A 26,252-nucleotide genomic window follows, 5' to 3' on the forward strand; every position below is an offset into this window, starting at 1 on the left:
GGTCCCAATTTTCCTTCTGTCTGTGCATCGCTGTATGTTTACAACAACTTTAATCTAACCATTTTTTCCCTGTCTTTCCCAGTTTTGTTGTATTGCCTTTGAGCTTAAGATACTGGCTCCTTTCCACGGACATTGTCTGACCTGCTGGGAGGCTCCAGAATTTTGTGCTCTTTAGGAAAATATCCAGCATCCGCAGTTCTCCTCAAGAATGCTCATTTCATCAGGAAAATCAAAACCCCCACTCAAGCTTTTCCCACAAAAAATAAATCATTTCACCTTCTTGGCTGAGAACTCCCACCTCCTTCAATCCAGGATGTGGGTCCTTTCACAACAACAACAAATGCCTACAAACAGAACAGATAAGCATCCATGGCAGTAGCAAAAAATGCCACCAGTGGGGGAAAAAAACTTAAAGGCAAAAAGAATGTGTTCATTTCTGTTATACGCTATTAAAAACAAGCACTAATAGCCATATACTGAAGCCATCATATTTTATATAGCTTGAGATCCCACAAAGGATTTGCTCTTAATCATGCTTTTAAAATTCTACGTTTTTCTATAATATATCATAATGTAATTCTAGCAATTATTTAAAAATAAGGCCAGTAAACCTTGAAGACACTTTCATTTTCTTACTTGAACTTTGCAGCTCTCATTTAATAATGGAACCCTCCTTACATGGCTGCTATTAAACAAAGATATTTCAGCATTATCTAAATTAAGTCATCCATCATCCTGTAATACAGGGCTAGTTGATCACAAATTCTACACAAAAAAAAACGTCTTGACTGTTCCATGCAGTTTTCCCTAGCTGTCTCAAGTCAGAGAGCATTTCCCAAAGTTGAGCACGTGATCATTTCTCCTTGTACTGTTTTCTCATTTGATTCTACACATCATGATCTTGGATCTTTGTTCTTTGATGTTGCAATCAGAATAAAGTGTACACCAGACAAAAGTGGCTCATAGCAAGCTGTGGAATTCACTGCCACAGGCATCTGTGGTGCCTGGTCATTGGGTATATTTAGAGTGGAGGTTGATAGGTTCTTGATTAGTAAGGGCGTCAAAGGTTACAGGGAGAAGGCAGGAGAATGGGGTTGATAGTGAACATAAATCAAGCCATGATGGAAGACCATATGGGCTGAAGGGCCTAATTCTGATCCTATGTCTTGAGGTCCAGACAAAAAACAATGGCATTTCATGGCAGGAGGCTTGAAAACTCTTCTTCTCATGAGGGATGGTAGCTGTTTGGAGTACTGTTTGCAAACTAATCCCAAGTCATTTATTAAACTTAAGATCTGATACTATTTTGAATTAACAAATACCCAAGAGAGTCAACAGTGGGTATAAAACATAGGAGATCAGTCAGTCTAGTGGAACAGGTTTACCAGGACAAAGAGCTTATTCTCAATTCTAAAGACGGAGCACGTAACTGTCGAGCACCTGGGCATCAAACAGACCCAAAGGCACTTTGAATACACACTCTTTAATAAACTGAGCAAACAAAGAATGACATAAAAAGATAAGGAGATGAAAATGAGGAGTAAAAATTATGTGTGTGTTAGCAGTGATACTTTGCATCACCTGCTTCCTCCACTTTCTTCAGAATGGGATCTGTCCGGAGTCCAACATGCAAGTGCCAATATGAAGGAAGCGTACGTAGCAGCACCTACGTTCTTAGAGGTTTGTACAGATTCAGCACGTCATCTAAAACTGACAACTTTTATGGATAGGTGGATGGAGAATATATTCACTAGTTGCATCACAGCTTGGTACGGAAGCACCAATGCCCTCGTACGGAAAAGCCGGCAAAAAGTTGTGGATGTGGCCCAGCCCATCATGGGTAAAGCCCTCCTCACCACGAGCACATCTACATGGAGAAGTGTTGCTGGAAAACAACATCCATCAAGGTCCCCCCACCATCCAGGCCATATTCTCTTCTCGCTGTTTTCATCTGCAAGGGGGTACAGGAGCCCCAAGGCTCACACCACCAGCAGTTACTACCCCTCAACAATCAGGCTCTTGAGCCAGAAGGGACAACTTCACTCACCCCATCACAAAACTGCCCCCAAAACCTATAGACTCACTTTCAGGGACTCCTTATCTCATGCTCTCGATATTTATTGCTTATTTATTTGTTACTTTTTTCTCTTGTTTTTGTTTGTACATTGGCTGTTTGTCCATCCTGTTGGGTGCAGCTTTTCATTGACTCCTGTGTTTCTTGAATTTATTGTGATTGCCCACAAGAAAATAAATCTCAGTATTGTTTATGGTGACTTGTATGCACTGTGAAAATAAAATTGCTTTGAACTTTCAGGTAGCCAGTCATTGCATTCAATTAAGCAACTCCAACAGTATTTGCTGATAACTACCGCATTTCAGAAAGAGAAGCTGCCAGCAGTCCAACCACATCTGGATTTGGATAGGCTAATATTAATAGCCTGCAGGGTTTCCAATCAAGCTCTGCTTTAGATATACTATAAGCCACTTCCATTTGTGTGCCAGATCCTTAGATCCACCAAAATGGCAAATTTCCAGGAAAAAAGTGTTTAAAATTAAAGACCTGGATACTAAGTCCAGTAATTACATTAAAAACTGGTGGAGAGTAGCATTAGAGTACTATAATTCTCGTCCTTCTTGTTAAAGAAAACCCTTTGCCTCCCTTAGAAACATAGAAACATAGAAAATAGGTGCAGGAGTAGGCCATTCGGCCCTTCCAGCCTGCACCGCCATTTATTATGATCATGGCTGATCATCCAACTCAGAACCCCGCCCCAGCCTTCCCTCCATACCCCCTGACCCCCGTAGCCACAAGGGCCATATCTAACTCCCTCTTAAATATAGCCAATGAACTGGCCTCAACTGCTTCCTGTGGCAGAGAATTCCACAGATAAGGGATGGGCATCTCTCCTGACTATTGTGCTTAAGGAGCCCATGTGATCCAAACACCCAGAAACCATCTTGTTCATCATGGTTCAAGAGACATTAGGGTGTAAGAGGTGTCTAAAGTGTACATTAGAGATGCATTACTGCATCGTGAAAATGAAGTGATCTCATTAAAAGGCATAAAACACACATCGCATTCCAAAATACAATTTGCAAGCATTTCCAACTTCAAATATTGTTTGACCAAAAGCTTTTATTGGAATTCTCAAGTATTTTGAAGTGAATAAGTTTGACATTTATCTTCCACTGACCAAGCTTGGACACAAAATTATTATGTTTTGGTATATGGAGGGATATGGTCTGTGTGCAGGTCAGTGGGACTAGACAGAAAATAGTTCGGCACAGCCAAGAAGGGCCAAAAGCCCTGTTTCTGTGCTGTAGTTTTTCTATGGTTTCTATTTCATTATGACTTGTATGCAAAATGTTGATAAAAGCATCACCTTTAACATATCATGTAAAACTTTATAACAGATTCCAATTGAAAGAAAGTGTCTCGATGAAGACCTGTCATCTCCAGATTTAGTTATTAAATAATGCGCCTCCTGACTGATCCCTTATCTTTCAACGTTACCAAATGAGCTCCATGGATACTATGCAGAATACCACAACATGACTCTCAGTCATCCAAATTGAACATTTTTATTCTTGTTAAAATCCCTTCATAGTCTGTCATTGAAATATCTACCATCCTTTAGTCGTTTAATCCACTCCAAATTCTACTTGCCTAACCTTATCAATTCATTTTCTTTCAGTTGATCTTGTTCTTTCCTAAAACTCCATCTCTTCTCCAAAAACCTTCCACAAAACTAACTTAACTTCATCAAGCCTTGTTATCCTCTTATTAACACCACTTCCTCATGCCAGTATGCAGTATCTTGGAAAGTTCTGCTTTTGTTAAGATACTATACAAATAACGTGGTTGTGGTGTTAAATAGCAATTGGCCAGGCGCTATCTGACAAAAACAGGAATGAGCTGGGATCAGTTTCAGCCAGAATCACAACATGCAGCGCAACTGGTTTAAACCAACAGAACTGTTTTGTTTCTTTCTTTCAGGGTTGACAAAGAAATCCAAAGCCATATTTTCTTTTCTTGGAAGTGCAAGAAAATGCACATGAATAAAAAGTGTATTCTCAGTAGAAATTGAAAATTTATCCTTGGTTAACAACCTTTGAACATTCATTTTACTGCAATGTGCTTTATACTGACTTCAAAACATGGCATTACTTTTCTATGCCAAGTCAGAAAACAACCTTTATGGGGAAAAAAAGTGCATGCAGTATGGGTCTCCTTGTCTACCCTCCACTATCAGTTGTCATAGTAACATCCTGACAGTTAATTGCTCTGACATGTTTCATTCCCTCAAAAGATACACTTGAAACCTTGTATCAGGCTACAATCAGATTCATTTTCTCTATCAACTCTTGAGGCACTGTACACAAATGACTAGGACTCCATTTAAAAGTGTACCATTAAACAACAGAGATTTTTTATACAACACACATAAAAGTTGCTGGTGAACGCAGCAGGCCAGCACTCTGTCCACTAGAGAAAACAGGATCCCCCAGTGGCCACACATTTTAATTCCACGTCCCATTCCCATTTTGATACGTCTATCCACGGCCTCCTCTACTGTAAAGATGAAGCCACACTCAGGTTGGAGGAACAACACCTTATATTCCGTCTGTGTACCCTCCAACCTGATGGCATGAACATTGACTTCTCAAACTTCTGCTAATGCCCCACCTCCCCCTCGTACCCCATCTGTTGTTTATTTATATACACACATTCTTTTTCTCTCTCTCTCCTTTTTCCCCCTCTGTCCCTCTCACTATACCCCTTGCTCATCCTCTGGGTTTCCCATCTCCCGCTTTTCTTTCTCCCTAGGCTTCCTGTCCCATGATCCTCTCATATCCCTTTTGCCAATCAACTGTCCAGCTCTTGGCTCCATCCCTCCACCTCCTGTCTTCTCCTATCATTTCGGATCTCCTCCTCCCACTTTCAAATCTCTTACTAGCTCTTCTTTCAGTTAGTCCTGACGAAGGGTCTCGGCCAGAAACGTCGACTGGACCTCTTCCTAGAGATGCTGCCTGGCCTGTTGCGTTCACCAGCAACTTTCATGTGTGTTACTTGAAATTCCAGCATCTGCAGATTTCCTCGTGCTTGAGAGATTTTTTTATAATCTTGCTGCCGACATTTCATACAATATTTTAAACTGGCTGAAACCAACTTTTAACATTTGGACCTTGGCTCACGAAAAGCATTGCTGAATAGAAATGAGGATTAGAGATCTGTGTGAGTAGTCTCCGCTCATATACCTGCCCTGCCTTGAGCTCAAAATAAACAACTGCTCCGTCATATCTTCCCATAGGAACATCTTGTCCATATGGTTATACCAGACCACACCTTCTTCCTTTACAAAGCAGTAAGCCAGGCTGCCAGAAAGGTCTTTGTAAAGAAGCAACAAGTCCATTTCTCATGGCAAGTCAAGACATGTTGCTATACTTGGCCCTCAATAGAAAAAGAAAATGCAGAAAATAACCAGCAGATCAAGCAATATCTGTGAAGAAAGGTTCTGATGGAAGTTAAATGACACCAAATGTAATTACTTTCCTCTCCACAAATGCAGCCGAAACTTGAGTACTTCTTGAATTTTCTGGTTTATCAGATTAATAGCAATTTTTTGTTCTAGTTTTTAAAATGATCATGAGGTCTCCAGCCTCGAGAGTTGGGTGATCATTCAATAAAATCTGCTCCCACCTCATAAATTACTAAGAAGTTCACCCTTTCTTCAAAGTCCCAGCAAAGCTACGGATGGCAACACAAAACTGAAGGTGAGCTGGCTTGTACAAATAGTTCTCTTCAAACATAACCAATTGTTGCAGAAACAAAAGCAGGAGTAATCCACTCAGTAACCTTGACCCTATTCAGTTAGGTCATGTTTGATCTGTATCTTAATTCAGTTCACACTCATTGGCTCTATTATCCTTAATACCTTTGCCTACCAAAATTCTATACTTAGATATTTTTAAATGACTTTGTTTGACCAATGCTTCAACTTTTTCTTAGATTATTACAAGCAGCTTTTTCTAAACTCTTCCATTGCCTTGGACTCTTTATCTATGTTAGAATCTCCCTTAATCATCTTAACCACTTCAAGTAAATCACTTCTTGATTTTCTAAGCAAAAGTTCAAAGTAAATTTATTACCACATACAACCCTGAGATTTTCTTGCAGTCATTTTCAATAAGTCCATAATAGAATAATAACCATGCTAGAATCAATGAAAGACCGCACCAACTTGGGCATTACACAATGTGCAAAAGACAACAAACTGAAAATCCAAAAAGAAAGTAATAATAATCATAAATAAGCCTTAAACATCAAGAACATGGGATGAAAGTGCATCCATAGGCTGTGGGAACATTTCAGTGATGGGCCAAGTGAAGTTGAGTAAAAAGTTATCCCCTTTGGTTCAAGGGCCTGATGGTTAAAGGGTAATAACTGTTCCTGAACCTGGTGGTGAGAGTTCTGAAGTTCCTGTACCTTTTTCTTCATGACAGCAGTAAGAGAGCATGACCTGGGTGGTGGGGCTCCGTGATGATGGAAGCTGCTTTCCTGTGACAAAGCTCCGTGTAGATGCGCTCAATGGTGGGGAGGGCTTTATCTGGGTTGGACTGGGCTGTATCCACTACACTTTGTAAGATTTTCTGTTCAAGGGCATTGGTGTTTCACGCTGTGGTGCAACCAGTCCATATACTCTCGAAAAGAATAATTTTGTTTCCAAAACTCTACAAACCTTGAATGTAATGCCAAAAAGCAAGGAACTGCCAGTGGGTGTGAAATATCTATTTTCTTCCCCACCTTCCTGAGATGATTGTCTTATTGTCTTAAAATCTATCAGTCTGTTGTAAATTAACAGAATAAACCTTCACTGCACTCCAGGTACAGGATTATATCATTACTGCACTTGAGAGAAAGAATGCCATATCTCCAGCAGCTTAGACAAAATGATTTTCTTTCATAAATCAATGCGGTCTCTGCTCAATCTGATCATTGTCTTCAAAATGTTCTACTGTTAAATTCTTCATGATAGATTTCAGATTTTCCCTACCACTAGCATTAAGATAACAAGGCTGTAGTGCCCTGTTTTCAGTCTCTCACTTTTTATTTTACATGGGTGGAGGGGAGGTCATATTTGCTCCCCTCCATTCCACAAGAACAATTCCAGGATCTACAGAACTTTGAAAGAGGCTAGCAAGCATCTACTAATCTTCAGTGCAAGAATGTTCTCAACCTGGGATCCATGGTATTGGTCCAATCCCACTTCTTTCAAAACTCTGGATGAAGAGTTTGAGATTTTTGGGATCGGTCAGCTTTCAAATTCTCCATCTTCACCAGCTTTAATATCACCGGTATACGTCGTGAAATTTGTTAACTTAGCAGCAGCAGTAGAATGTAATACATGATAATATAGAACAAAAATAACAAATAAATCAATTATGGTAAATATACACATGTATATTAAATAGCTAAATTAAAAATAGTGCAAAAAGAGAAATAATACAAAGGAGTGAGGTAGTGTTCATGGGTTCAATGTTCATTTAGGAATCAGACGGCGGAGGGGGAAGAAGCTATTCCTGAAACGTTGAGTATGTGCCTTCAGGCTTCTGTATTTCCTTCCGGACAGTAACAATGGGAAAAGGGCCATGTCCTGGGTGATGGGGCTCCTGAATAATGGACGCCGCCTTTCTGAGGCACCGCTCTTTGAAGACGTCTTAGATTCTACAGAGGCTAGCTCCCAAGATGGAGCCGACTAATTTTTTACAATTTTCTGTAACTTCTTTCAATCCTGTGCAGTAGCCACCCTCGCCACCGCCCCCCACACCAGACAGTGATGCATTTTTAAAGAGTACTTAATTCTTTTATCTTTTCATTCTCTCAAGTCAAAATGATTCATCAATTTTGAGGGCCAAGCCTAATTAAACACAATTACCAAACTGTAGTGTTAAACAGACATGAACAGAGTCCTCAGCAGTTAGGACACTCTATTTCCTCCCTGAGCAAAATCAGACATGCTGATCCCAGAGAGGGTCATGGAAGGAAGAATGCCAAAGTAGAGAAGGAAGCATTGTGGGACTAGAGTAGATTTAATGATCCTCTAAACTCAAAAATGTCAAAATACAAGATTGTAGGAGCAGCTAGCAATGATCCTTTAAAGGACTTATTTGGTATCAAGTGATCTCATAGGCAGAGTATACTCAACTCATGGTCTATGCTGATACCTCAAAATTGAAACTGGATGTCGTCTTCAAACAACTGCCACAATCTGCAAAGCGACTTTCACAAAGCAGCAATTTAACATAAGCCCCAGTTCCAGTGACCTCCCCATCTCCAAGCAAATTTCCCCTATTTGGTTGTCCCAAGAAAGTAAGCACAGCATTAACACTACGCATGGCATGCATTTGCATTCCATTTAGGATCACCCACCTGTATTTGTAAACATTGACTTTGCTGTTGAAAAAAAAGATTATCTCAGGGATCTGAAGGATGCAGTTCACACAGTTTTTATGCCCTCGCTTCAGTAACTGAACACCAGCAAAACAGAAACTTGCCTTCATGATTTCAGACAACAGTGCACTTCCACAACATATGTAGAATCATCTTGGTCAACAAAATGGACAGGTTAAACCAATTGCAAACTGGTGCCCTTGGTCAGGGAGAAAAACTAAGGTTATTCAAACAATGCTTATAATTTCCAAACCATGTTTACCTCCTTAGGCACAAATAATAGACCTGAATCTTGGCAGTGTGGAGGATCAGAGGGATTTCAGGGTCCGGGTCCATACGGCACGCAAAGCTGCTGCGCAGGTTGACTCTGTGGTTAAGAAGTCATACAGTGCATTGGCCTTCATCAATCGTGGAATTGAGTTTAGGAGCCGAGAGGTAATGTTGCAGCTATATAGGACCCTGGTCAGACCCCACTTGGAGTACTGTGATCAGTTCTGGTTGCCCCACTACAGGAAAGATGTAGAAACCATAGAAAGGGTGTAGAGGAGATTTACAAGGATGTTGCCTGGATTGGGGAGCATGCCTTATGAGAATAGGTTGAATAAACTCAGCTTTTTCTCCTTGGAGTGACGGAGGATGAGAGGTGACCTGATAGAAGTGTATAAGATGATGAGAGGCATTGATCGTGCAGATAGTCAGAGGCATTTTCCCCCAGGGCTGAAATGGCTAGCACGAGAGGGCACAGTTTTAAGATGCTTGGAATTAGGTACACAGGAGATGGCAGGGGTAAGTTTTTTTTTAAAAAACGCAGAGTGGTGAGTGTGTGGAATGGGCTGCCAGTGACGATGGTGGAGGCGAATATGATAGGGTCTTTTAAGAGACTCCTGGACAGGTATATGGAGTTCAGAATAATAGAGGGCTATGGGTAACCCTAGGTAACTTCTAAACTAAGTACAGTAGCATGCAAAAGTTTGGGCACCCCGGTCAAAATTTCTGTTACTGTGAATAGCTAAGCGAGTAAAAGATGAACTGATTTCCAAAAGGCATAAAGTTAAAGATGACACATTTCTTTAACATTTTAAGCAAGAAAACTTCTTTTATTTCCATTTTTTACAGTTTCAAAATAACAAAAAAGGAAAAGGGCCCGAAGCAAAAGTTTGGGCACCCTGCACGGCAGTACTTAGTAACACCCCCTATGGCGAGTATCACAGCTTGTAAATGCTTTTTGTAGCCAGCTAAGAGTCAATTCTTGTTTGGGGGATTTTCACCCATTCTTCCTTGCAAAAGGCTTCTAAGTTCTGTGAGATTCTTGGGCTGTCTTGCATGCACTGCTCTTTTGAGGTCTATCCACAGATTCTCGATGATGTTTAGGTCAGGGGACTGAGGGCCATGGCAAAACCTTCAGCTTGAGCCTCTTGAGGTAGTTCATTGTGGATTTTGAGGTGTGTTTAGGATCATTATCCTGTTGTAGAAGCCATCCTCTTTTCATTTACAGTTTTTTTTACAGACAGTGTGATGTTCACTTCCAGAATTTGCTGGTATTTAATTTAATTCATTCTTCTCTCTCCCAGTAAATGTTCCCTATGCCATTGGCTACAACACAAGCCCAAAGCATGATCGATCCACCCCCATGCTTAACAGTTGTAGAGGTGCTCTTTTAATGAAATTCTGCACCGTTATTTCTCCAAACATACCTTTGCTCATTGCGGCCAAAAGGTTCTATTCAAAAGGTTCAAAGGAACATCCAAACAAGCCTAATGCATTTAGGAAACAAGTCCTGTGGACTGATGAAGTTAAAATAGAATCTTTTCTATTTTAGGTTCTATTTTAACTTCATCAGTCCACAGGACTTGTTTCCTAAATGCATCAGGCTTGTTTAAATGTTCCTTTGAACCTTTTGAATAGAACTTTTTGGCTGCAAAGAACCTCACAGAACTAGAAGCCTTTTGCAAGAAAGAATGGGTGAAAATTCCCCAAACAAGAATTGAAAGACTCTTAGCTGGCTACAAAAAGTGTTTACAAGCTGTGATACTTGCCAAAGGGGTTGTTACTAAGTACTGCCATGCAGGGTACCCAAACTTCTGCTTCGGGCCCTTTTCCTTTTTTGTTATTTTGAAACTGTAAAAAATGGAAATAAAGAAGTTTTCTTGCTTAAAATATTAAAGAAATGTGTCATCTTTAACTTTATGCCTTTTGGAAATCAGTTCATCTTTTACCCGCTTAGCTATTCAGAGTAACAGAAATTTTGACCGAGGTGCCCAAACTTTTGCATGCCACCATACATGTTCAGCAAAGCACTGTGGGCTGAAGGGCCTGTATTGTGCTGTAGGTTTTCTATGTTCCTATCTAATCATCCCAGCTCTGACATCCATGTTTCCTCAACATCAGAGCCGGAGAGCTCATCTAATGCATTTAATGATTACATCTAAATAAATGTTAATTTCTCATGTTTACGTATTTTAAGAGCTTCCATTATTGAAGAGTTCAACACGATTTTTATAGCAAACTAAATCCAAAGTTTACTTGTCAACATTATATTAACATAGCAGTAATTTAAATAAATTGAATAACAAATTTTGAAACAATAGTTAAAAACCCCAGGCCAAGACACAAGATGAGTTAGACGGGACAAAAAATACTTGGCTCAAAGATCATCTGATTTATTTCACAACAGAACATAAATACAAATGTTTGGCAATATATTGTATTTTGAGTAAAGGAATAAAAATCTATCTTCCACAAAACAGTGGGTGACACATAATTGCAAACAAACTAGGTGGGACAATAGCAAAATATTTAAGAAAAACAAAACCTAAAAAATGTCATAAGCACAAGTAGTAACAGAAAGACCAGTCAAAGGAGTGCATTTTAACGTGATCTTAAAGGAGGTGAGAAAACGTAGAGTCATTTTTACTATTATGAAGATGAGCTCTCTGGTTTTAATGCTGAGGAGACTGACAATTCAGGTCTCTTATTTCACCAATTTCTCCCTTCCCCATCCCTTCTTCTTCTATTTCCCACTCTGGCCTCTTATTTCTTCTCACCTGCGTATCACCTCCCCCTAGGTCCCCTCCTCTTACCCTATGGTCCACTGTCCTCTCCTATCAGACTCCTCAAGACCTTCAACTTTCCCAATCACCTGGCTTCACCTATCACCTTTGAGCTAGCCTTCTTCCCCTCCCTTTTTTATTATGGCAACTCTCCCCTTCCTTTCCAGTCCAGAAGAAGGATCTCGGCCCGAAACGTCAACTGTTTATTCATTTCCACAGATGCAGCCTGACCTGCTGAGTTCCTCCAGCATCTTGTTGTGTAGCTTTGGATTTCCAGCATCTGCAGACTTTGTGTTTATCATGTGCAGTCAATTTAAAGAAATATATATTTTAAAACCCAAATAGAAATGAATTAAGTCAACACTTTTGTATTAATAACCTGGCATCATTCAGGTTAAAATTTACAGAGTTGATATTACCTTGTAAACAAACCATTATACATGTCAACATGGTTTTAAGCGGCATAATACAGCTAATGAAATACATAGATCCCCACTTGGTGAAACAATCTTGCCGTTAGCCAGGATGGCAAATGCAAACTCAGCAACTATCAGTATGTCTTTATGAAACACAGTGAGCAGCTGATAAATTTATAAAAATGCCTCTGCAAAAATATAAAATTCTAACCTTTGTGCATCAGATGGGCATACATCTTTTTAAATATTCAGTTACTTCCACACCCCCCCCCCCAAGGGTTGTACAACAAATTACACTTTGAAATATTGAACTTTAAAAAAGAACATATTAATTGAGATGCGGGTAAACTGATGATACACTGCATAAATGCAAACGTTTGTGACCTTTGCCCAACTAAACATGCTGATTGGGATGTTAGGGCACTTCATTCACCGCTTAGATCACAGTCAATGCTACACAACTCTTAGCATGTACTCTAAATATATTGAAATACCCCAAGGAGCTCTGTACAGTATTTGTAAAACCTGTTTGAGATTAAGCTACAAAACAGGTGTTATTAGAGCAGATGACCAAGAGTCTAGCCAGGAATGTATTGTAAGGAGCATCTCAAAAAGGAGGGAGTGAGAAAAATTTTTAGAAAATGAAATTTAGGGTAGTAGAAATTGACAGTTTAAAGCAGGAATATAATACAGTAAATGGTGCAGGCCAGGCAGCATCTATAGGAAGAGGTGCAGTCGACATTTCCGGCGGAGACCCTTCGTCATGACTGTACCTCTTCCTAGGGATGCTGCCTGGCCTGCTGCTTTCACTGGCAACTTTTATGTGTGTTGCTTGAAATTCCAGCATCTGCAGCTTTCCTCGTGTTTGCAATTATACAGTAAATGGTAGCACAATTCTAATCTGGGATCTTCAAGAATTTCAGATTAGAGGGTGTACTTTATGAGAATAGGTTGAGTGAACTTGGCCTTTTTTCCTTGAAGCAACAGAGGATGAGCGGTGACCTAATAGAGATGTCAAGATGAAGGGCATTGATCGTGTGGATAGTCAGAGGCTTTTTCCCCAGGACTGAAATGACTAATACGAGGGGCTATAGTTTTAAGGTGCTTGGAAATAGGTACCGAGGGGATGTCGGGGATAAGTTTTTCACACAGAGTAGTGGGTGCGTGGAGTGCACTGCCAGCAGTGGTGGTGAAAGCGGATACAATAGGGACTTTTAAGAGCCTCTCAGGTAGGTACACGGAGCTTAGAAAAATAGAGGGCTAATGCGCCAGGGAAATTCTAGGCAGTTTCTAGAGTAGGTTACATGGTCGGTACAACATCATGGGCCAAAGGGCTGTAACACGCTGTAGATTTCTATGTTCTATGTTTTAATATTTTGCAAACTCAGGAAAATACTTCACGGGCACAGAATCATTTTTTGGTATTTGAATACAGAAGATATGAATTTTATAACTAAACTGTTAACTGTGTGTCTTTGTAGCTTGCTAAAGGATGGGCTGTTTGATGAATTTGATTACATTAGAAGAAAAGCAGCAGGATAATCACAAACTCACACAGGATAGAGTGTGAGTGAGGTCAGAAAGTTTTGCATAAGCACCTGCAAGAGCATTACATTGTCTCAGCTAATCTGCAGGTAATGAGATGGAAACAAGTTTGTTTGCAGTGGAACTCACCTTCCCTCAAACAAGGTTGCAAGCCATTCAGGCCTGCTTCAAGTACTTGGTTCAGGCTCAAACGTTTAACGGGGAAAAGGAAAATACCAGTCACTAGGAAACAGTGTTTAAGGTAAAATAATAGATGACATTTCCAAAATTCAGATGGAAGAAACAGTTTGCTTAGCCATTACAGACAAATGAAAGAGATGAAGCTGGACAATCAGTTTACATGTAGAAAATGCTCTACTGTGAATGATGAAAGCAGGTAAATGAGTTAAGAGAGATGTGCATGGTTACCCATTTCACTTTCTTCCCTTAAGTTTCCGAAGCACTTAAAAGTGCCCTTGGGATCTTTAAACTGCTTCAGTTTATTGTCTTAGCTGAAAAGACAATACCAACAATATAGAATTCCCCTAGTACTACAACAGAATCCCAGACAAGATTTGGAGTTGATTATTTACTTTTTTTCCCTGTAGATGCTGCCTGAGTTCCTCCAGCATTTTGTGTGTGTTGACCAGATTTGGTCTTGAGTTTCTGGAGAGGACCATGACTCTGAAGCTGATACCTCAAAAAGAATAGAGTGCTGTCAATGGAGCTGACTGCTTCTGGTATCTCTCACTACCAAACTGGTAGCAGACACTAGAAGCAAGAGTATGGAAAAGAAAACTACTTCAGAGAACATTGTCTTAAGATTGAATAGAGAAGAATGCAACCAGGAAAATATGATCTGAGGGGAGCGGAGTTGAGTCTCACAGGATGGAAGGTGAAGAGGTCAAGGCAGGTGAGTCAAACTGTACAGCATTTATGAATTCAAGGCAAGATAATTGTATTTTGTGGCGACAGAAAGAGTCTCTTTGGCAGAATTTAAAAAGGGGTTCCAGGAGAGGCGAATATACATTTAGAAGATGATGACAACTTCAAGAATTTATCTATTGAGAGGGTTGCAGATTTAAAGTGGATCAAAAGGTATCAGATGGGTTTTACCTTTGCAGAGAAACAGCCCAATTAAACCACAGTTCTACAGTTGAGATCAGAAGTATAGCAAGTGCAACTTCTAAATTTTACTCTCTCTGGCTATCCATCCCATAGGATGATGACAGTTCCTTTCAGTCAGTTAGTGGGGTTTGTGAGGATATCCCACCCCTCAGAAAGGAACAGCGTGCGTGTGAGTGGATTTTAGGCGAGTAAGGGGTTGCACAGGTCCAGACCCACCCTCTCGACATCCCCCTCCTGGATCCAGCAGCATGGTGGGGACAAGGCAGCTGGGGGAAGTTCTGTTGCAGTGAATGGCCACACCAAACTTCGATGCAAGGGATGCCCTTTCCGTGCTTCACGGCACGTGTTTGCTAGATGGCCGTTGACCCTACGAGAGGATTCATCCACCCTTTGACAGGTCTCGTTTTTCATCCTGCAGGGTGTCTAGCATCAAATATGGTGATGGTGAACTGATAAGGATCATTATTAAGAGTGCCCGATAATCATGATTCCTGTTTACTTCATTGAGGAAGATATGTTATGTGACACATTGGTAATACCAGCTATGGCATTATGAAATGGCTTTTTTCAAATAATGCCAGAAGGATTTGAGAATATTGAACTAACTCCACCCAGCCTGTTAACTTAAGTACTTCAGCAGTGCCTGAAAGAATACTAGGATGGGCGTTTTTGCAGTAAACATACTATTTCAGCTATACAACAGTAATGTTTCAGCATAATCAAGGAAATTTATTGGCAATAAAACCAAGGAGAACTTTGAACAATTGCTTGCTTTCAGTTAATTAGCATGACAAATGCCGAATTAAACTGCACGTGCAACTTAACTCTTTCTGCAAACTATGAATGGAACTGTGAACTCTGCTATCCAATTTCTCAAATTCTGATTTCATGCAGGTTATTCAATAAAATGAGTTTTACAGGCAGTTTCACATTAGAGTCCAAAGTGCAAAATGATCAGCACAGCCTGTCTGCAAGTGATTTATGGTTATGGTACAGGAGAACAAGCAGAATGCAAAGTTCACATAGATCACAGATTGTGCTTTGGTTCAGGAACAATTTGTTGTCTTTTGCACATTGGTTGTTTGGGTGTGGTCTTTCATTGACTTTGGTTCTTGGATATACTGAGTTTGCCTGCAAGGAAAAGAATCTCAGGATTGTACATGGTGTCATACATGTACTTTGAACTAACCCTAAACTTTAACTCACCCAAACTATGAAATTACATCTTGCTCCAAGTCCTGTTCACCCATCATCTCTGTTCTTGCTGACCTACATATGGCTCATCTTGCGCCCCCCCCCCAAGCTTTAAAGGTATGTATTAAAAGTCATAATGATTTGATTGTGGCTGAAAATTCCCTTCAGGGAGTTGAAAGTTATAGGGATAAGGAGAAAGAATGAGGTTGACAAAGGACACAGCCATGATTAAATGGCAGGACATATTCAATAGACTGAATGGACCAACTCTGCTCCTATATCTTACGGAAACCACCCCCAGCATCCAAGCCCTTTAACACTATTGGTTTCAATATGATTGCTTGTGCCTCTCATGTCCATTTGCATAATCATGACTTAAACTTTGTTTTCTGTAACAAGGCTCCATTCGCTGAAATTCTGTCCCACACTATCATTTCACTCTTGAAATTGTACCTCTTAAACAAGTTTCTGGGCATCTTCTAATCTCTTTTTCTCCAAAGTCCATTTTCCCTTGCACTTCAACACTCTGAGGTTACTTACTTGCATAATTTTATTGCTAACCTTTTCACTGAAATTATCCACAAGATAGTGGTTGGTAAAAGGTCAACACCCCAAACGACCTTCATTCAAATATGCTGAAAGAGCTCTAACTTTGCCACTGGTAGACAATGTGGAAAAACCACCAGTGTATCTAGATAACTAAATGTTTTACTAACACTTAAGTTTATATGGTTTACAAGAAGTACTGAAAACACCTAGTGTGGCAGCTACTTGACTCTGTTATCCACCACAGAGAAAGTGAGTTTTTGGAAGAAACCTGTTAACCTCATCCTCCAGCCAAAATTTTCTCCTGTTCAAGCCTATTATTTTCTGGGAGCGATCTACAAAATGGCTTGTTAACAAGGTGCATGATGGCAGTGTAAAGCATTATTGACTGGATATAGTGATGAAGCCACTTAGTTTGTGTTTTTATATGAAGCAGGAGAGGTGTTGAGAAGGGTAGAAGCACAATGGAATATATTGCAGATTCCAAAAAGCAGGATAGGAAGTAAAGCCAAAATAAAAGGTTTATTAATCATTTATCTTAATTGGCCGGAACAAGACTGCAAGAACTAACTGGTCAAGTTAGAAGCATAGACAAGTTTAAACTAGTTTGACCACAGCTGGAGTATTAACCATTGATGTAATCTTATTGCAGAAATTTTACTTAAGTACTGGAAAAAGTGTAAAGGAGACTTACAAGAACATTGCTAATGCTGGAGAATGTTAAGAAATTAGCCAAGCTTGTGATCTTTTTGAAAAGTGGAAACAGGGAAGAGATTTAAATAATATGGGTAACATAAATTGCAATATTTTATGAATGGATCAATTCCTTAGAATCAGAATCAGGTTTATTATCACTGACATGTGTCATGAATTTTGTTAACTTAGCAGCAGCAGTTCACATTATTGGCTTTGCTGTCCAATAGAGAAGAGGAAAATCAAAGTGCGAAAAAAATATTCAACTTCGCTTACAAGCCTTATGCCCGTTTCAGTGCATATTCTGTAATCCCATAAAACACACACCTATTTGTATTAATGTGTACTTCGTTTCCAGACCATGAGGCTTCAATTTAGGAATTCCCCCCCCCCCATCAGCATAGGGATGGGAACAATAATAAACACCAAATACAAAATCAAAGAAACCATTAAACCATTTAAAAACATCAAAATATGAATTTCCTAAAAATATTTTCTGCACAAGGTGCAAAGCTGTTTTTTCACTACTATACTTAACAGAACTTTGTTTTCAAATATGTTTTGGGAATAATATTTGAAATCTTTAGTTCATGACCTTAACATTGGATAAAAATAATATTTGGTACCAGCCAGAAAATCAGAAGTCCCATCCTATTATTGCTGGGGCCACGCACAACGCTGTTAGATACTTACTTCATTGCTCCAAGCCAGAAAATAAAACAAAGCAAAGACATAAAACTTTGGAAGCAAAAGCAGAATGCTATTAGTACTTTACCAGAAAAGCAAACTAACAGCAAGAACAAAACAAGGCCCTCCAGAAACAAAACCTGGCCCACATGGGAGACCAAGTATTGAAGAAGGACCCACCGCTGTGATACCTGTGATGCATGCTCAGCAATAGACCTCGAGAGGATAGATCATAAGAGAGAAGTTGTACAACAGTGATTTGGAAGACAAAAAAACAAATATACTTCCACTTAAATAACCAACCATCTAATTGGAAATGTGATTTGAGACATTTATAACAAACCTCATTACTGTCACAAACTTGCCTTTATAATTATTACAAAATGAGACTCAATCACCATACTGAAGGAGTAATGAGAGTAGGACACAAGGGGAAAGTGGCTTGGCTGGTGGGTTTAAGCAGTAGACTACATGATCTCTGAAGGTGTTAATGACAAAAACACACTATTTTAGATGTATGATGACCCAAAGCTGGAGAGAAGGCAAGTGATGGACTTTGTGATGAGCATAATATTGCATCAGGTATTCAGCAGTATATCATGCTGCAACTGTTCAATTAGATCAAGAGACTGGCTAGATAAGCAGATGGAATCAGTAAGAATGTGTGGCTGAAACTAACAGGTGAAATTATGACTTTGGTCTGTGTATATTTAACTGGTGGAATTTACAGATCCAGAACAGGATACAAGCTTAACTTTCCATCATACAGACTGTGTAAAAATTGGCATGGGTGGAGAATTAGAGCAGAGAAACTTCAGAATACAATGGATTCCAGTTAATTGAGCCATCGGTAACTTGGAGTAGCCGCTTATTTGGGACAACTCTTAAAGAACAAAAACTAACCAAGAATATTGCCGGGATTCATAAGAACATAAGAAATAGGAGCAGGAGTAGGCCATCCGGCCTATCGAGCCTGCCCCACCATTCAATAAGATCATGGCTGATCTGTCCGTAAACTCAGCTCCATCTACCTGCCTTTTCCCCATAACCCTTAATTCCCTTACTATGTAAAAACCTATCTAAAATATATTTAGTGAAGAAGCTTCAACTAATTCCCTGGGCAGAGAATTCCACAGATTCACCACTCTCTGGGAAAAGCGGTTTCTCCTCATTTCCATCCTAAATTTCTCCCCTGAATCTTGAGGCAATGGTCCCTAGTTCTAGTCTCACCTGCCAATGGAAACAACATTCCTACTTCTATCTTATCTACCCCTTTCAAAGTTTTGTATGTTTCTATAAGATCCCCTCTCATTCTTCTGAATCCCAGAGAGTATAGTCCCAGGTGACTCAATCTCTCCTCATAGGTTAACCCCTTCATCCCTGGAATCAACCTGGTGAACCTCCTTTGCACTGCCTCCAAAGCCAGTATATCCTTCCTCAAGTACGGAGACCACAACCGCACACAGTACTCCAGGTGCTGCCTCACCAGTACCCTGTATAGTTGCAGCACAACCTCCCTGCTGTTGAATTCAATCTTTCTAGCAATGAAGGCCAACATTCCGTTTGCCTTCTTAGTAACCTGTTGTATCTGCAAGCTAACTTTTTGCGATTCATGCACCAGCACTCCCAAGTCCCTCTGCACAACAGAATGCTGCAATCTTTCACCACTTAAATAATTACCTGCTCTTCTAATTATTCCTTCCAAAGTGGATGATCTCACATTTACAAACATTGTATTCCATCTGCCAGACCTTGGCCCACTCACATAAGCTATCTATATGCCTCTGCAGACTCTCCACATCCTCTGTACAACTTGCTTTTCCACTCAGTTTAGTGTCATCAGCAAATTTTGCTACGCTACACTCAGTCCCCTCTTCCAAATTATCACTGTAAATGGTAAACAGCTGCGGGCCCAGCATCGACCCCAGCGGCACCCCACTCACCATGGACTGCCAACTGGAGAAACACCCATTTATACCAACTCTCTGCCTTCTATTGGTTAACCAATCCACTATCCATGCCAATATAGTTCCTCCGACCCCAAGCATCCGTATCTTATTTATAAGTCTCCTGTGCGGCACCTTATCAAATGCCTTCTGGAAATCCAAGTATACAACATCCACCTGTTCCCCTCTATCCACTGCACTCATTATGTTCTCAAAGAACTCCAGTAAGTTTGTCAAACAGGACCTACCCTTTCTGAATTTATGCTGTGTCTGTCTAATGGAAGCACTCCTTTCTAAATGTTTCACTATTTCTTCCTTAATGACAGCTTCAAGTATTTTCCGGATTACAGATGTTAAGCTAACTGGCCTATGGTTGCTGGTCTTTTGCCTACATCCTTTTTTAGAAAGTGGTGTGACATTTGCTGTCTTCCAATCTGCCTGGACTTGCCCAGAGTCTATGAGAATTTTGGTAAATGATTACCAACGCGTCTACTATAACCTCCGCCAATTCCCTCAGCACCCTGGGGTGCATCCCATCAGGACCAGGGGACTTATCTACCATCAGGTCCTCTAGTTTGCTCATCACTATCTCTTTAGTGACAGTGATTTTATCAAGGTCCTCACCTCCCATTTCATCCATAACATTATTCTTTGGCATATTACACATGTCCTCCACCGTGAAGACCAACACAAAATAGTCATTCATTGCCTCAGCCATTTCCTTTATCACCCAATATCAATTTCCCCTTCTCGTCTTCCAAGGGACCTACGTTGACTTTAGCCACCTTCTTCCGCTTTATATAGTTATAAAAACCTTTACTGTTTTTATATTGTGCTAATTTACTTTCATACTCTATCTTTCCTTATTTCTTGTTTAGTTGTTCTTTGTTGCTTTTTGAAGTTTTCCCAATCCTCCAGTCTCCCACTACTCTTTGCGACTTTGTACATATGAGCTGTTAATTTGATACTATCTTTTATTTCCTTAGTTATCCAAGGCTGGCTCTCCCCACACTTACTGTCCTTACTTTTGACTGGAATATACTTTCGTCAAGCACTGTGAAAAACCTCTTTGAAAGTATTCCACTGTTCCTCAACTGTCCTACCAAATAGCCTGTGCTCCCAATCCATCTTAGCCAATTCCTCCCTCATCCTGTTGTAGTCTCCCTTATTCAAGCATAATACACTAGCTTTAGATCTAACTATTTCATCTTCCATCTGTAGGCGAAATTCAATCATACTGTGATCACTCTTTCCAAGAGGATCCCTGACAACAAGATCATTAATCTTACCTGTCTCATTGCACAGGCCTAGATCCAAGCTAGCATTTTCTCCTGTAGGTTCACTAACATGCTGCTCAAGAAAGCCATCAAGGATGCTTCGTCAGTGCTTGCAATCACTGTAAATGTCATTTGAGAGTTCAGTTGAGATATTTTGGCATAGTGGGAGAAAAAGCATTATTGTGGAGCAGGGATTAACACATTAGATATTTCATCATCAAATAATATCCGTTTGGCCATATTGAGTTTTCCAGATGTTGCTCATAGCTCTTATATTACAGTTGTGGGACGAGAGCTGTTAATACATGATGCATTTTCCTATGACACTTTTAAATCCAAGAGACAATTTTCTACAATTTGGTTAATAGATTGAACCATAATACAAGTCTTAATCCCTACCAATTGAACAGTCGGCAATGAAGATGAAAAAAAAAAATCACTGAAGGAACAAGTTAAATTGATGGATCAACTACTAAAAAAAGATCTCAGTAAATCAGTCTGTTGTACATTTTCCTGTACATACTACTTATTACAAATCACTATAATTTGCACATTGCACATTCAGTCAAAGACATAACGTAAAGAGTTTTACTCATGTACGTGAAGGATGTAAGAAACAAAGTCAATTCAATTCACCAGATGATACTCTTCAACACAGGCATATCACCTCTCTCGAAAGGTTATCAGATTCTCCAAGTTTACTTTAATGTCTTCTCAACTATAGTACTTTAAAAGAAATCAGCACTCCAATATTGCATCAATCTTTTTGGCTTGCTGTTACAGTACTTCAAGTCACTTTTTATTGTCATTTCGACCATAACTGCTGGTACAGTACACAGTAAAAACGAGACAACATTTTTCAGGACCATGGTGCTACATGAACAATGCAAAAACTACACTGAACTATGTAAAAAACACAAAACTACACTAGACTATGGACCTACCCAGGACTGCATAAGTGCACAAAACAGTGCAGGCATTACAATAAATAATAAACAAGACAACAAGCACAGAAGAGGGCAGTAGGTTGGTGTCAGTCCAGGCTGTGGGTATTGAGGAGTCTGATGGCTTGGGGGAAGAAACTGTTACGTAGTCTGGTCATGAGAGCCCGAATGCTTCAGTGCCTTTTGCCAGATGGCAGGAGGGGGAAGAGTTTGTACGACGGGTGCGTGGGGTCCTTCATAATGCTGTTTGCTTTACGGATGCAGCATGCGGTGTAAATGTCTGTAATGGCGGGAAGAAAGACCCCGATGATCTTCTCAGCTGACCTCACTATCCGCTGCAGGGTCTTGCAATCCGAGATGGTGCGATTTCCGAACCAGGCAGTGATGCAGTTGCTCAGGATGCTCTCAATACAACCTCTGTAGAATGTGGTGAGGATGGGGGGGGGGGGGGAAGAAGAGGTGGGAGATGGACTTTTCTCAGCCTTCACAGAAAGTAGAGACACTGCTGGGCCTTCCTTGCTATGGAGCTGGTGTAATTTTAATAGACTGAACTGATGCACAAGCCAAATACTGGAGTCTAAAAAGATTTAATTATAATATGGTATTAAATTGTGTTTTCTGGACATTGCAATTCTTTGGCTCGACTTTATGGATATAGAGGAGTATGAGAAAAATGTGCAAAGTGTCCATCAAAAATGCACAAAAACTAACCCAAATACACATTTTTTCCTCAATGCTTGAGCATTGATCTTCAGAATTAGATTTTATCAGCCCACCCAGATTCAAAGAAATGGAAAAAGAACAACTTGCCTTTAAGTAGAACATTTCACAGAAAATCATTCTTTGGCACCCATGGAACAATCCCAATTATAATTAAAGCCCCAAATTCAAGCATTGCAATTTTGTTACAATTTTCCAAAAATTTTGATCATATTACTAAACAAACCATCAAATATTTCATAAATATTTCAAATATTTCATAAATGCTGAGCTGTTCTCTTTTAGAGTAGAAAATATTACAAAGAAGTATGCAATCTTTTTTTTAAAAAGGCATTCGCAGGTTGAAAAGGCAATCCGCCTTTAACATTCCACGTTCTATTCACAATTAGCACTTTGCATTCAACCCTCATCAGACCTACATTAAGAGAGCTACATAAAAAGAGTATAGTTTAATGACATGTATAGAAACAGTACCTCATGACGAGGCAGTACAATTAGATGCAAATGCAGTGAGGAATTGCGCACATTTATAGATGCAAGATCATTTGATTTTTTTCTGCTGAAACAGCAGTTCTCGGTACAGTACTGAATTACTTAGGTCCGTACATTTAAAGTGTGTGTTTTTTTTTAAAACCGATGTTTCCCCAGAATGATTGCTACGTTACCATTGTGGAAAACAAAAAGTTAGCAAAAGTCAGAGTAGCAATCAAAAAGCAAATAGACAGCCATTAATCAATTTAATTGCAAGCGCACGAAGTACAACAAAGCCCTCATGCTGTACCGACGTACTGATAAATGCTTTCAACTGTGTACAGTGATATAAAGATAAACAGGTCTGAGCTTTTACCAATGGGCTTGTTTCACTGCACAAAGTATCACCGATTTGCAGATAAAGGGGATCCGGTAAAGATCACGGCAGAAACTGCCCTTCCTGTATTGCCCAGGTTTAACATCGACATTTTGAATTTACGATATTTCGAAGAATAATCACACCGCGGGCGATGCAAACCCAACCACGACTGGGGTGTGTACTCCCGGTAACGGGTGGAACGGCGCCCCCGTTCAACAGTGGTACTTCAAGGCAGTAATCGTACAGCTTGGCAAGGGGGAACTGCATCTCACACAACGCAGTCAAACACCACAAGTGGGAAGACCGCCAACCTTTTCAGAGCATTTATTTTTAAGAAAGATGGGAGAAGGTTACATTTAGCTGGACAATGCATTGTATACTATTTTATACAACTTTGAATGGCGGGGGAACGTACCTGGAAGTTGTTGGGGGCTTTCAAGGGTATGGGGCAAGGCGGGAACGGGCAGCGGTAGAGAAATCCTTACCTTGACATAGAGGGAGATATCGAAATTCTGCTGCGGCACCAGGTCATCGTCGCCCGGTCCCGGGCTGGGGCTGGGGCTGGGGCTGAGGCTGCTGCTGCTGCTACTGCCTTTCAGGTGTGGGCTATGGGTGGCGGGGCTGCAGCTGTGCCGCTCGTCCACCTCGTCCCTGCCTAGGAACAGCTCCTCTCGGTCAGCCTCCTGCTCCGTACCGTCGTGATGATGGTTCAGCTCTGCGCTCTCCACCGAGGAGGAAGAGGGCGAGCGGCTCAGGGAATTAGAGGGGGAGCGGGCGACCTTGTCGTATTCGGCGATTTCCTCCCCTCTGAACACCTGCGGCGAATTCTCGTAGACGGTTTGCAGCTCCATTTGTTCATCGGGTTTTTCGTAGATGTTCTCGGCCAAGCCGTTCTCCATGGTAGGTGTGTGTATGTACGTGAGTGAGCACTCTTTCTCAAGAAGTGGCTTCGCTCAGGTGAACAAGCAACAAATGGCGCTGCCGGACGCGGCCAGCTGGATGTTCTCCGGCGACTGATCGAGGCTGCAGCGAGGAGGCAACTCGTGCACCGGCTCCAAGAGTACTCAGACCCCCAGAGTGTGCACTACCCAAACTGCAATGAGATCAGAACGACACTAATGTGATTGTGCAGATTATTGATTTTGTCCCATATCATATAGGTGAACTATATTGCCGAGTTTTTTTCCCCCCAATCAATCATTAACTACTTTGGTGAAATATAAACCGCTAACGGGATTACCTGCTGATTTGCCAGTAAATTGCGGCAGAACCCACAGCTTCATCGCTTTGCACGGTGCTTGAGGGAACGCTGTTCACGTCGTGCCAGAGGCAGCTAGTAAACTTTTCAGAAGTCTTGTGGGACATGAGAAACTTGCCTTTAAGGCATAAGTAAAACCGTGCCAAGGTGGTGCTACATACACTGGGAAAAAGAAGGCGCCGACAGAGACAGGAAATGAAGAGATCCGTAGTTTAGGCAGTGGCGAACTTTTAAGGAATGTTAGCATTGAAGTTGAAAAGGGTGCAGTGTCCAGTCTGTTGATATTTTGTTGTGCTCATCTGGAGGAGAGAGGCATACACTTCACGGAAAGTCTTTCCTGGTCCTCTTCAATCGCTCTTCTCAGTGGCTGAAGAGATGATCCCCAAAGAGCTGCCGGAGATGGATTTTGTCATTCAGCGCTGTGATGAAGATGATCTTCACTGTGATGCAGTGAAAGAAATATACATAACAGCACGAGCCACTATATATTAACCTTTCTTCTGTCAAAAGTTTGTATCCATTCTCACTATGGCTAAGCCCAATATATAGAGTTATGTAGCAAGAAAACAGGCCACTCGGCCCATTTTATCCTTTCTGTTTCAGATGTGGTTGGCCCATATCCCCCTGAACAAAATGCTGAAGAATTCACAACCAGATTCTTACAGAAATGCCTAATAGATAATCCATCTATACCATCATAAAATCCTCTCTCCAGCCATTTCGATTTAATCCATGTGCTATCAAGAAATGGTTTGAGAGTAATATGAATACAGCAAGACTATGGGACTAGATAATATCCCAGCTGTTAGTACTGAAGCAACATTAGTCGTAACATCAGACAGCATATGGGATTGAGTTCAAGAGCCATGAGGTAATGTTGCAGCTACTTGTTTAGACCATATCTGGAGTATTGTGTCAGTTCTGGTTGCCTCATTATTGGAGGGGTTATTATTGGTTTATTGTTTTCAAGTCAATAAGTTCCATTTGTATGTAACTAGGCATCTTCATGAGTTTTTGTTCACTAAGTGAAAATGGGTTTATAAATGCAAGTATGCAGTCTTCTTCTTTAGCAAAATCACAAAAACCACTTTCAAATGACTCGTGCAATAACCTGATGTTTTCGATATATTTTGTAAAATTGCCATTATCTTCAGCACATTCACTACACTTGAATCCTAGGGGGACCAATATCCTGGTGGGGAGATTTGCGAGGGCTGCTGAGGTGACTTTAAACTAGAATGGTTGGGGGGTGGGAATCAAATTAAAGAGACTAGGAGAGAGGAGGTTGGTTCACAACAGGGGGATGGGAACAAGTGCAGAGAGACAGAGGGGTGTAAAATGAGGGTAGAAGCAAAAAATAGTAAGGTGAAAAGTAAAAGTGGCAGGCCGACAAATCCAGGGCAAGCATCAAAAAGGGCCACTTTTCAACATAATTGTATAAGGGCTAAGAGAGTTGTAAAAGTGTGCCTGAAGGCTTTGTGTGTCAATGCAAGGAGCATTCGTAATGAAGGTGGATGAATTAAAAGTGCAGATAGTTATTAATGAATATGATATAGTTGGGATCACA

At 40.5% G+C, this 26,252-nt stretch overlaps 1 protein-coding gene across 1 annotated transcript in view; it reads right to left on the reverse strand.

The window, feature by feature from the left end:
* The window catches only part of LOC140194071 (chloride intracellular channel protein 5-like), a 145,525-nt gene extending 120,964 nt beyond the window's left edge, over window positions 1–24,561 (reverse strand). The window contains exon 1 of the mRNA XM_072251464.1: window positions 23,913–24,561. Coding sequence (XP_072107565.1) covers window positions 23,913–24,326 — 414 coding nt within the window. The 5' untranslated portion in view covers window positions 24,327–24,561. The remainder of the gene's footprint in view (window positions 1–23,912) is intronic.
* Between the last annotated feature and the right edge of the window lie 1,691 nt (window positions 24,562–26,252).

Source organism: Mobula birostris, chromosome 2 (assembly GCF_030028105.1).
Source record: "Mobula birostris isolate sMobBir1 chromosome 2, sMobBir1.hap1, whole genome shotgun sequence".
Lineage (NCBI taxonomy): Eukaryota > Metazoa > Chordata > Chondrichthyes > Myliobatiformes > Myliobatidae > Mobula > Mobula birostris.